Genomic DNA, 13816 nt, shown 5'->3' with positions numbered 1-13816 from the left:
GGTCGCTCAGTGTTCTGACTCCACGGGTCGAAGATACTTTACCAAGACAGGCTCAGAATTGGAAACAGAACTGGTGAGATGGAAGAGAGATATTTCAACTGGGCCTGCAGAAGGTGCAAAACTGCTTTGAGCTCAAAAGCAATCAATTTATCTTAGGGATGAAGTGTCCTGGGAAGTCAGTGGGGAAGGTAGTTTACCTTCAAAGTTTCCTCAAATCCTACTTTAAAAATTTCCTAGAAAGACTGACCTGTCCCCTTATGACAGGCATTGGCGTTTTGGGACCTGTGCACGTGACAGGCCAGCTGCCACCAAGAGTCCCGGGAGCGTGCTTCTGAGATAAAGCGTGTGCGACTTTAGGGAATCCCAGTACAGCCAGAGCACAAACTAAATATAAACCAAGGGTTAAGAGTGTGGCCTGTAGGGGTTTCCCTGGTGGCACAGTGGTTGAGAGTCCGCCTGCCGATGCAGGGGACACGGGTTCGTGCCCCGGTCCGGGAAGATCCCACATGCCACGGAGCGGCTGGGCCCATGAGCCATGGCCGCTGAGCCTGCGCGTCCAGAGCCTGTGCTCCGCAATGGGAGAGACCACAACAGTGAGAGGCCCGTGTACCGCAAAAAAAAAAAAAAAAAAAAAAGAGTGTGCCCTGTATAAGAGTGTTGTCATAACAAACTAAAATTTTGTTTTAGATATGAGTTCCCTAAGGAAAAACTTAGTTTGAGACAGATTTTTATCCCATAGGAGTTAAATTTAGCCTCTTATCCAGATAAGTAGTATTTCTCTAACTCAGATTACTTATCTTGGGTATGTAGAAACTTGACTTCACATCTCTGTGTTTCAAAGGACAATTTTTTTTTCCATTAAACTTTTTAATCCCATTGATCCAGAGTTAATTTTCTTTTTCCAGTTAATTTTACACTCAGCTATTGTCAAAACCCTCACGCAAGGCCACGCTGGGCAGAGCCCCCAGAGCCAGGAGCCTGGTGCATGGCAGGTCTGCAGGACTGACCCATGGCTAGGTGGGAACTGGACAATTCTTGAGTTTTCCACCTAGAAAACAAACTGTGTTCTATTTTCTAAGTGAGCTTTGTGGACTTTTAAATCGAGAATTTCGAGTTTAATTTCTAAGAAGAGAAAAAAAATCTGGGTACTAATACTGACTGGGTTTATAGAAAGGGTTTCAAGAGCTGGAGAAACAAAGTGTGACGAGTGAGAAAGGCGGCAGCGTTTTAAAAATCAGCTCTCAGAAATGGGAAAGCTCTCCTTGACACCGAAGGCCTATTCTTCTCCACAAAGATGTTGCAAAGGGAAACGCACTGCAGGGGATCTGCCTGCCCGGGCCTGGTAGCGGGGGGCCCTGGGAGGGACAAGCATGACAGAGGTGGCCATTGAGCCCTCGCTGTTCTCTGAAGGGCCTGTGGGAGCTCTGGGGGCAGAGACCAGACGCCTTAGGAGCATCAGACCAGGACCACAGACAGGATGGAGACAAAGACACGCTCAAAACGCTTTCTGCAGACCCAGTGCTTTTTGTCCGTATTAGAGTTTTTTGACCTCTTCTGCTTACATTATTATTAGAAGTAAGCTTTTTATTTTAGTTTTGTTTTTAATTGAAGTCACAAAGTTCATTTAGAGAGCAGTCAAGCCAAAAGGTAGACTGAAATGAAACAATAGACTTCACACTGCCTCAGGTTTTCCCAGAAAGCCACGAATACAAACTATGCAACCTAAAAATGTGTGTATTTGCTATATTTTGACAGTGGGTTACCATTACAGGCAGAAGCCTGATAGGGGACTGGCATAGGGAAAAAATGTTAAAATTTTCTTTTAAAAATGTAAGTCCTAGCATAGCTTTCAGATAAGAACTTATAGAAAGCTCTGTTTTTAATGTATTGCTTTCTTAAGTTAGCAGGTAATGGAGGGTGAGCCAGCCGGGCAAGGAGAAAGTCTGCAAGTCAATTCTGCATCGTCCTATAGAATGCAGAGTGGAGATGAGCAGTTTCTTCCAGAGCTCCTTGTTTTGTTGGCTTGTTTTAATTGTTTTGGTTTGTTTCTTTGTTTTCCAGTGTAGAGATCTAGGAGCAAGAAGTGTTTTGCTATGTACATGACATGATTGGTGTTCTTCTTTCATTTGAAGCTGGCCTTTTACCCTTCCTGACTGAGAAGGGGAAATGTCAGGAGGAAATGTATTCAGGACTTGATTGCTGGTGCAGTGAGGTCTGAAGGCAAATGGCAGCGCTAAGTTAGAATTGCCGTTGCAGTTTTCTTTTCATTTAGGCTGTTACTATTGTATTCATGTATCAGAGGTCAAAAGGAGATAGTGTTATATTAAATGAAATGAAAAATGGTATGCAGAGCTCAAGAGAAAAGAAACTGCTCCATCAGATGTGGATGTGATTAAACTTCTTTTCAGATAATAACAATACTCAGGATTTTTTTTTTTTAGCACTTAACATTCAACCTAAGCCACAGCTTACTTGGCCTTGGATACTGTATTGTTTTGTTCCTCCCTAGTAAGCATTGCTGCTAGTGAAAGGGATATTTTTCCTACATGTTTGAGAAGTATTCTTACAGGTGATTAAAGACCAACTTAATAAATTAACGTTGCAAAAAATGTAGTAAGGAGGTTACAGAGTGAAGAAGCAACTTGATTTTAGGAGAAAAAGAAGCCATTAAGCATTTGAATTGTCTTTGGCTCTCGGCGGTCAAAGAAGGTTTTATGGAAAGCGCAAATCTTACGAAGGAAATTAAGGGAGAGAGCTTGCTGAATGGACAAAACCACAAAAGCAGTGTTCAGATGCTTCTCTGCAGAGAGTAGCCACTGAGCTTGGATTTGGTAAAATCCCATCTCAATTTTCTGATAGTGGGATCAGCTCACACAGTTATACTGCTATGAATCTATTCATACTGTCGGAGAATCTCTGAGCAAGGAAGCTGAGCATACAGCTCTGAAATTTTTAAGAATTGATCTGAGAATGAATCCACAGAGACTAAGACAAAACCTTTAATAACGGGGCTTCCCTGGTGGCACAGTGGTTAAGAATCTGCCTGCCAATGCAAGGGACACAGGTTCAAGCCCTGGTCCGGGAAGATCCCACATGCCACGGAGCAACTAAGCCCATGCACTACAGCTACTGAGCCTGTGCTCTAGAGCCTGCGAGCCACAACTACTGAGCCTATGTGCCACAACTACTGAAGCCCACGCGCCTAGAGCCCATGCTCTGCAATAAGAGGAGCCACCGCAATGCGAAGCCCGCGCACTGCAACGAAGAGTAGCCCCCACCTAGCGCAACTAGAGAAAACCTGCGCGCAGCAACGAAGACCCAACACAGCCAAAAATAAATTAATTAAATAAATAAATTTTTGAGAAAGGGAACAACTGTGAAAATGATTTAAAAAAAAAAAAGACCTTTAATAACGTGACCAAAGGCAGTAACTGTCCCCAAAGCACATCGCATTCTCAGGCTCCCTCTGTCCTTCCTAATGAAAGTACACCCTGGAAGGGCCACGTAATGAAAACTAGCAAGGATTTAGGAAAGTGAATCAATGCCATAGTTAGTGGCCACCTGCCCCCAAGACTGCTCTTTTCACTGTCACATTGCTTCCCACAGACTTGCGTTCTGCAGCCCATCTCATCTTTAACATGCCCGATCTGGAGCTATGTTCATGCTTGCACAGTAGTTACTTTGTGGCGTGAATTATATTAATTAAGACATTCATGGTTTTTTGTTGTTTCTTCTTCCCTTTTTACTATCTGGTTATGAACATTATTGTCAGAGCAAAAGTGTAAAACCTCCATATTGTTATTATTTACTTGTTTAGTGTCAGCAGCAGGTTCCCTCCCATGTTAATATTGATGAGGCTGCTACTGTGACCTACAGAGCTTAGAATCTTAGGTGAGTGTTGAAGTATTTTCCCAAGGGTACATGTGATCCTGGTGCATTACGTGTAAGTCACATGCAAGAGTCATCGGGCAAAGGAATTCACATATAAATGACCGTTGACAGACGCTTATCTTTTTAATGGATGCTTTTGTTAGAAGGTAAATTTAGAGGCTGCCCTGCATGTCAGAACGAGATCTAGTCACTAACAAATGAAGAACCACCGCACTCCACACTCCACAAGTCCAGTTTTTCACTTTTTGTTTTAAAGCTCTAAGTGGGTAATAAAATTTGGCCTTCATGTACTACTACATAAGAGACACTCAGAAAATATGTCTCTGTTTTAGGAACCTCAAAAGTATGATATAAACTACTTTTCTTTCTCTGTAGAGAGAGAGCCCCAGTCTTAAGTACGCAGCCTCAGCGCACTGCAGGGTTTGCGTGGGTGGCGTCTTAACAGCCGTGCTCTGGATGTGGGGGGCATAGACACGTCTTTGCTGAGTGGTGCCACTTAGAGTCAGACCTTAGCATTTTTGTAGAAAACATGGGAATGGGGAACACTGGAGGTGAAAGAGCATTCCCTAGAGGCTACTGACGGAGGGGCTCATCAGGCATCTACCTCTGCATCTATATCCGTGGTTTTATTTTTCTAGAATTTGCCACACTGAGAGTTCAAAATATGTCTTCTATTAGATATGAGAAATTTATTTTCTCATTTGTTCCTTCTTTCCACTTATACACTCATCAAATGTTTACTTAGTGTGTACTCTGTGTTCTCTGTGCTGGCGATATATTAACAAGCAAAAGCCAAGTCCTTGCCCCCATGTGATTGTATTCTAGGATTGGCGGGGGGAAGATAGACAAGATTGTTTCATAAGCAAACTCTAAGGCTCATGGTGAGAATGCTAAGGAGAAAAATAATGCAGTGACCAGCATTAGAGCAGGTGTGGCAGTTTTAGGTCTGGACGACCAGGGAAGGCCTCTGCATAAAGGAGACATTTGAGTGAAGACTGAAAGGGGTGACGGAGGCCAGGGAATATGCCCTGTGGGCTCCTGGGGCCATATGCTTCTTGGGCAGAGAGAGCAGCAGGTACTAGACGTCTGGAGCCAGGAGTGTGTCGGCTATGTTCAAGGACAGCCAGGAGGCAGGGTGACTGGCACACAGCATGCCCGGGGGGAGCAGTGAGACACCAGACTGGGGGGCGGGGGGCGGCCCTGATGGGGGTTTCCTAGGCCAGTGTAAGGATTTGGGATTTGGAAGGATTTTTAAGGATGAGAAACCATTGGAGCATTTTGAGCAGATGACACACTCTTACAGTTTAGCCCATGACTCTCTTTCTAGAAGAGTATGCATGGGGGGCAGAGAGGAAGCCGGGGGACTGGAGAGGCAGCTATCGCAGTTCTCCAGGCACAAGGTGATGGTGCTTGGTCCAGACTGGAAGTGGTGGCAGCAGAGAGAAATGGTGTGCTTCTGAATTTATTCTGAAGATAGAGGGACAGATGGATGTGGGATATGGGAGAGAGAAGAATCAAGGAGCAAAGTTTTTAGTGTCAAATTTCCTTCCTCAGGATTTTAGAAGTATCTCCACGCTGCTCCCTAGTAAATACTAGTATACTAACTAAGCATTACCCAGATCCAGAAACTGCTGTAGGACAACTTGTTGGCTAACTCTTACAATCTTGATAACCTACGTGTTGTAGGCTTATAGGGGAGGACCAAGAGAACTGTACTCTAGCACCCATGGCGAGCAAACAACTGGTATAAAACTATTAATGGAAATAATAAAATAGTCAATGGATTTAATACTTATTCTGTGACCACAGTATGGCTTAGAGTGGAATAACATCCATCAATAATTTGTTGAATATTCAGAGAAAACCCAACAAAACTACGTTACACCAAAGCCTATTAATTAAGCATATCTTTTGCTAAATAAAATTATGATAGGAAGTGCATGTACAGCTCAACTGAGATACTGTTTTTTATTGAAGTACAGTTGATGTTGCATTAGTTTCTGGTGTACAGCAATGTAATTCAGTTATAAATATATATTCTCTTTCATATTCTTTTCCATTCTGGTTTACTGTAGGATATTGAGTATAGTTCCCTGTGCTATGCAGTAGGTCCTTGTTGTTTATCTATGTTATATATAATATCTGTTCACCCCAAACTCCTACTGTATCCCCTCCCCCGTTCCCCTTTGGTAACCATAAGTTTGTTCTCTGTGTCTTGTCAGTCTGCTTCTGTTTTGCAAATAAATTCATTTGTATCATATGTTAGATCCCACATATAAATGATATCATATAATGGCACTATTTCATTCTTTTGTATGGCTGAGTAATACTGCAGTGTGTGTGTGCGTGTGTGTGTGTGTGTGTGTGTGTGTGTGTGTGTGTGTACCCCACATCTTCTTTATCCATTCTGTTGATGGACATTTAGGTTGCTTCCATGTTTTGGCTATTGTAAATAGTGCTGCAATGAACATTGTGGTACATGTCTCTTTTTGAATTATGGTTTTCTCTGGGTATTTGCCCGGTAGTGGGATTGCTGGGTCATATGGTAATTCTATTTTTAGTTTTTTAAGGAACTGTCATACTGTTTTCTATAGTGGTTGCACCAATTTACATTCTCACCAACAGTGTAGGAGGGTTCCCTTTTCTCCACACCCTGTCTAGCATTTATTATTTGTAGACTTTTTGGTGATGGCTATTCTGACCGGTGTGAGGTGGTACCTCATTGTAGTTTTAATTTGCATTTCTCTAATAATTAGCGGTGTTGGGCATCTTTTCACGTGCCTCTTGGCCATCTGTCTGTCTTCTTTGGAGAAATGTCTATTTAGGTCTTCTGCCCATTGTTTGATTGAGTTGTTTGTTTTTTTTGTTATTGAGTTTTATGACCTGTTTGTCTGTTTTGGAAATTAAGCCCTTGTCAGTCAGTTGGGATGTTGTTTTTGTGAGTGAGTCCAAGCTGAGTGTTGACCATTTTATTAGTCTGCAAATAATAGAAAACTTGACTAAGTTTTTAAACAGTATAAACATTCTTTATCTCACCTAAGAAAACTCGAAGTAGATGGCCACTGGCTGCTTGAGAGTTGCCACCAAAGATGTATGATCTTTCTAAATTTCTGATTTGCTATCCTTAGCACATCGGCTTTTTTGTTTTCATGCTTATCGTTTCATGGTTTCAAAGTGCCTGCCATAGCTCCGAACATTTCATCTCCCAACTTTTATCAGAGCACCAAAAACTGCTTCCATGGAAGTACCCTAGTCGGCTCTCCTTACATGTCACTGGCCAGGTCTAGGTCACAGGGCTGCAGCGTTGACTGGCAAGGGGATGAGGGTTATCCCGTCTGTGTTAGACCACGATTCCTGTCCTGGGGTTAGGCTAGACCATGACACCCTCAGTGAAAAGCACAACTCCGTCAGCTGCAAGAGGAGGCTGCTAGGGAAGCAGCCAACAGTGTTTGCTGCTCTGCCCTCTACCAGCTTCTTTGGTTGAGATTGACCATTGGAACATGACCCTCAGGTTTTCAGTCTCTGAACTGGCACATCAGGTTAAAAAGTGATTGAGAAGTACACTTCCTGCCGCTGCTCTGCTTTTCCCTGAACACCAGCTCTAACCTAAAAAAGATTTCAGGATTGGTCTTAGAACAAAGAGTCATGTCTTCTCTGAAAGGAAAAAAGGAAATAAACCGTCCCAAAGATGCCACATGGTTGCATTGTTCGGAAGAAGTCTGACTTCCCACCCCAGAGGGGAGAAGCCAGGAGAGGTTTGGAGAAGAGTTTTGAGGGCAGTTCTAACCCTTCACATCTCAGGCTGCATTCAGGGCTGCCTGTCTTTGCTCAGAGGCAAGCTTTTTTTGGCCCCAAAGCCTCTGGATAGACGTTTACAAATTTGGTGAGTCTGTAATCCCAGAAGAACGTAGATCACAGTCCTTCCGGTAGTCCTGAAGAGTCCTGAGATTAAAGATAAGTTTTCCTAAAATATTTTAAAGAGGAATTTGGCTTGGCCACAGAGAATGGTGGAAAGCAAAGCTGTATTACTGGGTTTAGTAGCCTGTGTCCCTGTAAGCCCTTTTAACTCAGAAATAGAGCACAGCCATTGGAAGTTCCTAAACAAACCCACATTGTTTTTTTCCTTATTTCTCTCAACATCTGAGCAGTCCTGGTTGCTGGCCCCCTTTCACCCTTTGCTTTGCTTTGTCTTGTCTTCTCATCTGATGATTCATGTACTGCCACTCCTCTGTGCTCTGCCTTTTGTTTGTTGATTGACACACTGATGTAATTTATGGGGGCAACAGCTTTGCAGCTGGAGCTGTCAAATGAGTGGATGAAATTGCTTTTCTTTAGGCATTTTTTTGGTGAATTTTCCCAATAATGTCAGTTTCTTCAAAAGCTAGTAGAAAATGGCCCAGTCACCTTTTCTTCTTTTGTCCTCTTTCAAGTCATCTAAAAAAATTGTCCTTCATATCCCTTTTATTGTATAAATGCCCTAGTTTCGTGAAATAGTATGCCTCACATTGACTTTCTGAATGTATTTTTAAACTGTCTTTAGATAATTTTACTAAACCGTATTCATCTAAAATACAGTTCTTTCCTGCATTTTGTTCTTGCCACCAGGGCAGTTTAGAGACAGATTAAGTCTCTAAATTCCTAGAGTGAATATGACTTTGGATTTCACTGATGGACAGACTACTGTGTAATACTGATGACATATTTTTTATTAGCATATGCCCTTATTAAACCCTTATGTATTGATAGCTTTCTGAGAAAAGATTAATATTTTATTTCTTTGTTACTTTACTAAAATTGGAATGTGTATCAATTAGTGATGCTTTCATCTGCAATTAACAGTACCTGCGGCACATGAAAAGGTGCTCAGCATCGCTAATCATCAGGGAAATGTAAATCGAAACCACAATGAGATATCACCTCACATCTGTCAGAATGGCTATCATCAAAAAGAACAAAAATAACAAATGTTGGCGAGACTGTGGAGAAAAGGGAATCCCCCCCGCACCCCGCTACAGTGTTGGTGGGATTGTAAATTGGTACAGCCAGCGGGGAGGGATAAATTAGGAGTTTGGGTTTAACAGAAACACACTACTATATATAAAATAGATAAACAAGGACCTACTGTATAATAGCACAGGGAACTATATCCAATATCTTGCAATAACCTATAAAAGAATATATATATTCTTTTTCAGATTTATATAAAACTGAATCACTTTGCTATACACCTGAAACTAACACAACATTGTAAGTCAACTCTACTTCAGTTAAAAATAAAATTGGTGCAGCCACTGTGGAAAACAGTATGGCAGTCCCTCAAAAAACTAAAAACAGAACTACCATGTGATCAGCAATTCGCCTTTTGTGTATATATCCAAAGAAAATGAAGACACTAATTCAAAAAGATAATGCACCCAATATTCATAGCAGTATTATTTACAATTGCCAAGATATGGAAGCAGCATAAGTGTCCACCAACAGATGAGTGGATAAAGAAGATGTGGTATATATACAATTGAATACCACTCAGTCATAAAAAAGAATGAAATCTTACCATTTGTGACAACATGAATGGACCTAGAGGGTGTTATGCTTCGTGAAATAAGTCAGAGAAAGACAAATACCATATGATTTCACTTATACATGTAATCTATTAAAAACAAAACAGATGAACAAACATAACAACAGAAACAGAGTCATAGATACAGAGAACAAACAGGTGGTTGCCAGAGGGGAGAGGTGTAGGGTGAGGAGAGAAATAGGTGAGGGAGATTAAGAGACACAAACTCCCAGTTGCAAAATAAATGAGTCAAGGGTATGGGGAATATAGCCAGTAACTATGTGGTATCTTTGAGTGGTGACAGATGGTAACTAGACTTATCATGGTGATCATTTTGAAATGTATAGAAATGTTGAATCACTATGTTGTGTAATAGGAACTAACATAGTGTTGTAGGTCAATTATACATCAAAAAGAAACAAACGAATAAACAGACTCATAGAAAAAGAGAATAGATTTCTGGCTGCCAGTTGGCAGGGGGAAATTGGATGAAGGCAGTCAAAAGGTACAAACGGCCAGTTATAAGATAAATAAGTACTAGGGGTGTAATGAAACACATGATAAATCTAATTAGCACTGCTGTATGTTATGTATGAAAGTCATTAAGAAAGTAAATCCTGAGTTCTCATCACAAGGAAAAAAATTTTTTTCGATTTCTTTAGTTTTGTATCTATATGAAATGATGGATGTTCACTAAACTTTTTGTGATCATTCTTTCATGATGTATATAAATCAAATCACTATGCTGTATACCTTAAACTTATACGGTGCTGTGTGTCAATTATATCTCAAAAGAAACTAGAAGGAAAAAATGTGGCGGGAAAAACCATTACCTGATTAACAGTGGCTTAACCCCAAAAGGTATTTATTATTCATACTTAGCAAGACAGTCACAAGTAGTAAGGACTTCGAGAGTTGGATCCAGCTCATTGTGTCACCAAGAACCCGGGCTCTTCTGTCTTTCCATTTCCCCTCAGGCCTAGCATGCTGTCCTTTTGCCTTCACACCTGCTGCCTCATGTCACAGGGTTACAGCTTTAGGAATCACATCCATGTCAAGGAAGGAATAAGAGTGAGGGGCTGGCACCAGTGGCTTCTCCTCTCAAGCCTGCCCCTTTCATCAGAAAGCAAAATCGCTTTCACAGAAGTCCCCCAGGAGAGTTCTTCTTATATCTCAGTGGCCAAAATATCAAACAGCCCATCTTAGCTGCAGGAGTGTCTGGGAAAGTAAGTATTTGGTTTTATCAACAGTGGGAGGGACATAGGAGAAGAGGGGGGTTGAAAATGGCTTTTGATTGGCCAAACCTACAGAGTCTCTCTGAGTTGTCATCCTAAAATACACATTCCTACATATATTTTCATACCCAGGAAGGAAATGCAGCTTAAGAGTATGGGTTCCAGAGTCCAAATCCCAGCTTCACTTCTTTACTGTCTTGGACTTATCTCTGCCTCTATTTCCTTTACTGTAAAACAGGGATAATAACGTACCAATTGTATATGATTCTTGTGTTAATGCCCTCAAGTTAGCCTGTGGGCACCCCATAATGTAATCATCGTCAACCAAAGCTTGGCACCTCAACATGGCTACTGACCAAACCCAGAGCAAGCTTAATGACTAGCAGCTTTTCCCTACTTTTGAACAAAACAACTTGAAGTGTAGTTTCAAGTAGATTCAGCTTCATAATTATTAACTTAAAACAGATATATAAAATCTCAATTTGACCAGAAAAATCCCTAAAAGACTTAGAGTTATAAAAGACTTTGCTGCCTTTGTTGGGACAATTTATAACTGAGCTGTTCTTTTGCTTAGAAAGAAGGTACTTTAGGCCTTCTACAGATCCTTCATGTGTTGAAGCAGTATGATGAGAGACTTATTTTGACTAGAATCTATCAAATCGAGGATCTGAGACCCTTCTGTAATTTGCACTGTGTACACAATAGCTCTATATAGTGACTCAGATACAAACATAAGAAAAGAAAAGCAGCACCAGTAAAGGTTAGAGAAAAAAATCTCTGCAGTGTTCTTCTCAATTATTCTTAGAAAAAGATACCCAGAGACAAGAAAATCAAAGAGCCTAAAACATAGTAGACACTCAATGAACAGTTGATGAAAAAAATTGTGTAGAATAAAGAACAGCATCAGGGAATAATTTAAAGTTTTGCAAGAAACCATAGTACTCTGAGAAGTTGGTAATCCTAGCAGAAAAGCCATAGCAGGAAACCCAGAGCAGCTTCTAGGAAGTGTTAGTGGTCCCGTAGGGGACAGGAGTACAGGTTCACCACCAACTGCTTCCTCAAGTTGGGAGTAAAGAACCTCACCCCAGCCAGGTTCAGGGGAGACCTTGGCCACGGCCTTGTGGGGCGGCCCCAGTGGCTGCAGGCCTGAGCCTGAGAGCCATCTGATCCCCAAAACCAGAGACCGCAGCTCTTCCAACTCACACTTGCTTGTGCTGAGTGTTCAGGAAGCAGGCTTCCTCCGTCTCATAGCCATTCCTGCAGAATGCAGAACAGAGGAGAACTCACATTCTATCTTTATGTCTTACCGAATCGATGAAACCATCAGTCAGCCTCCTGAGCTGCCAGCCCCGCCCCTCGGGAAGTGAGCTCGCTGGCGCCTTGCGCCGTGTGCCTGTGACAGTGTACTGACCGCTCTTCTCTGACTCCCTGCAGAAAACCCGCTATGAGATGTATGTCCGCCTTCTGAAAGAGGGGGGCCTGGAGCTGCTGAGTAGCAGCGGTGGAGGGGGCGCCGCGGGCCTGAAGAAGTCACACTCCAGCCCCTCGCTGAACCCAGATGCATCTCCAGTCACCGCCAAGGTCAAGAGAAACGTGTCGGAGAGGAAAAACCACCGACCTGAAACTCCAAGCATTAAGCAAAAAGTCACTTAGAATCCATCTGCGGCCAGGAAGTGCTGGTCGTGGAGCAAAATAGAGTTTTTCAAGATCTTTCTGGTGAATCCGTGAATATATTTAAAACAAAGTCTGTGACTAAATGGTGCATTAGTAACCTTTCCTATTGTATATTTTTGTTAGTTTCTGTACAGATTGTCTCTTTGCTCTTGATTTCTTTGCTTTGATGATTTCCGCTACCTGATAACTAATGCACCTTTTGTGAGGGGAGGGGATCATGATTTCAGAATGGATTATGCATCGCTTCTCCCTCAGGATTCCCTCATTTGCACTCTGCTCAGTTGTTCTGTGTGTTCTCAAATCAGCTGTTACACTTTTTTTTTAAAGGTTAAAGATTTAATCCATTGTGAAACACTTAACTGGACAAACTTTGTAGTTTAGAAAATTCTAGCCAGAGTTAATATAAGCCTTTTCACGTGAAATCTTGCCCAGTCACAGAGGTAGAATCCAGCCCTCGCGCTCGCAGAAGTTCAGTTAAGAGTTACAGTCGCGGGAGGTGCCACTCCCGTGAGGCCTGTGAGGCCTCACGCATCTGAGTGCTTAGTGTTGAGTCCGGCCCTGCTGGTGGGGGTAGATGGGGGCAAGCACCTCAGGACTGGGGAATTTAAGAAGCATGTTAGCTCGCTTGAAGTGTAGATTCCATTTCAGCCAAGCAAGGAAGGAGGAAGTGGCGTCTTTTGAAAGCTGAGGCAAGGTGGCCCCAAGTTCATTTTGTTTCCTAAAGGATAGTGGCAACAGTGGACTCTTGGGGGCTGCAGCAGCGAGCTGTGTGTTTGATCTGCCGGAAGTTGTTACCTCACTCCCACAGGGTCTAGACAAGGAATCCAGAGCCATCTGTGGTGGATACCCTGCCATCCGGGAATTAGGTTATTTTATATATATAGGCATGGTGTTGTCTCCTGGTTGTAAGAATTTGGGGTCTTCCTAACAAAATAATATCAAAATGGAGCCCCTTTCCTTCTTTCCTTAATAAAGCAAAATAAGGAAGGAAAAAGTTGTTTTTCCCTATAGTTGTTTGGCAATAGAATGTTGATTCTTTACAATAAATCTGAAAGGAATAAAATCTGAAGGAATTATGGCTGGAAAACTGAGGAATCTCCTGGTGACAAACACAGAGTCCCTTAGTCTGTTCTTGTCTCTGCCTCTGTGAAGCCGCTTCACCCTGCTGCACTGAACTGCCCCCTGAAATAAATCCTTGATTCTAAATCATTTCTTTATATCTGCTCAGAGCAGTCATAAGCTTATTCCAGGGACAGTCCCTTTGAAATTCAGGGTGATAAACAGAACATTCTCTTACTGAGGAGGAGAAAGGAGTGAAAATTGAGCCCACTGTGAGTTAGAACTTTCTGATTTTGGAACCTGAAAACTTTGTGATCCTTAAACCTAGAATCTCCACAAGTTCAGAGCGAATGGAATCACTTCGAATGTTCTTTTCTCTCCCACAGAGATTTGCTCT

At 42.1% G+C, this 13816-nt stretch overlaps 1 protein-coding gene across 8 annotated transcripts in view; it reads left to right on the top strand.

Annotated features, from left to right (window-relative positions):
* Nucleotides 1-12339, top strand: part of PSD3 (pleckstrin and Sec7 domain containing 3) — a gene marked incomplete at both ends in the record, with an annotated part of 563129 nt that extends 550790 nt beyond the window's left edge. For all 8 annotated transcript variants that reach the window (XM_079726463.1, XM_079726462.1, XM_079726467.1 and 5 more), the window contains one exon: nt 12121-12339. In XM_079726463.1, the coding sequence (XP_079582589.1) occupies nt 12121-12339 (219 nt within the window). The remainder of the gene's footprint in view (nt 1-12120) is intronic.
* Between the last annotated feature and the right edge of the window lie 1477 nt (nt 12340-13816).

Source organism: Hyperoodon ampullatus, assembly GCF_949752795.1.
Source record: "Hyperoodon ampullatus genome assembly, chromosome: 20".
NCBI classification, from domain to species: Eukaryota; Metazoa; Chordata; class Mammalia; order Artiodactyla; family Ziphiidae; genus Hyperoodon; species Hyperoodon ampullatus.
Note: the sequence above shows the minus strand (reverse complement) of the source record. Positions and strands in the feature narration are given on the sequence as shown.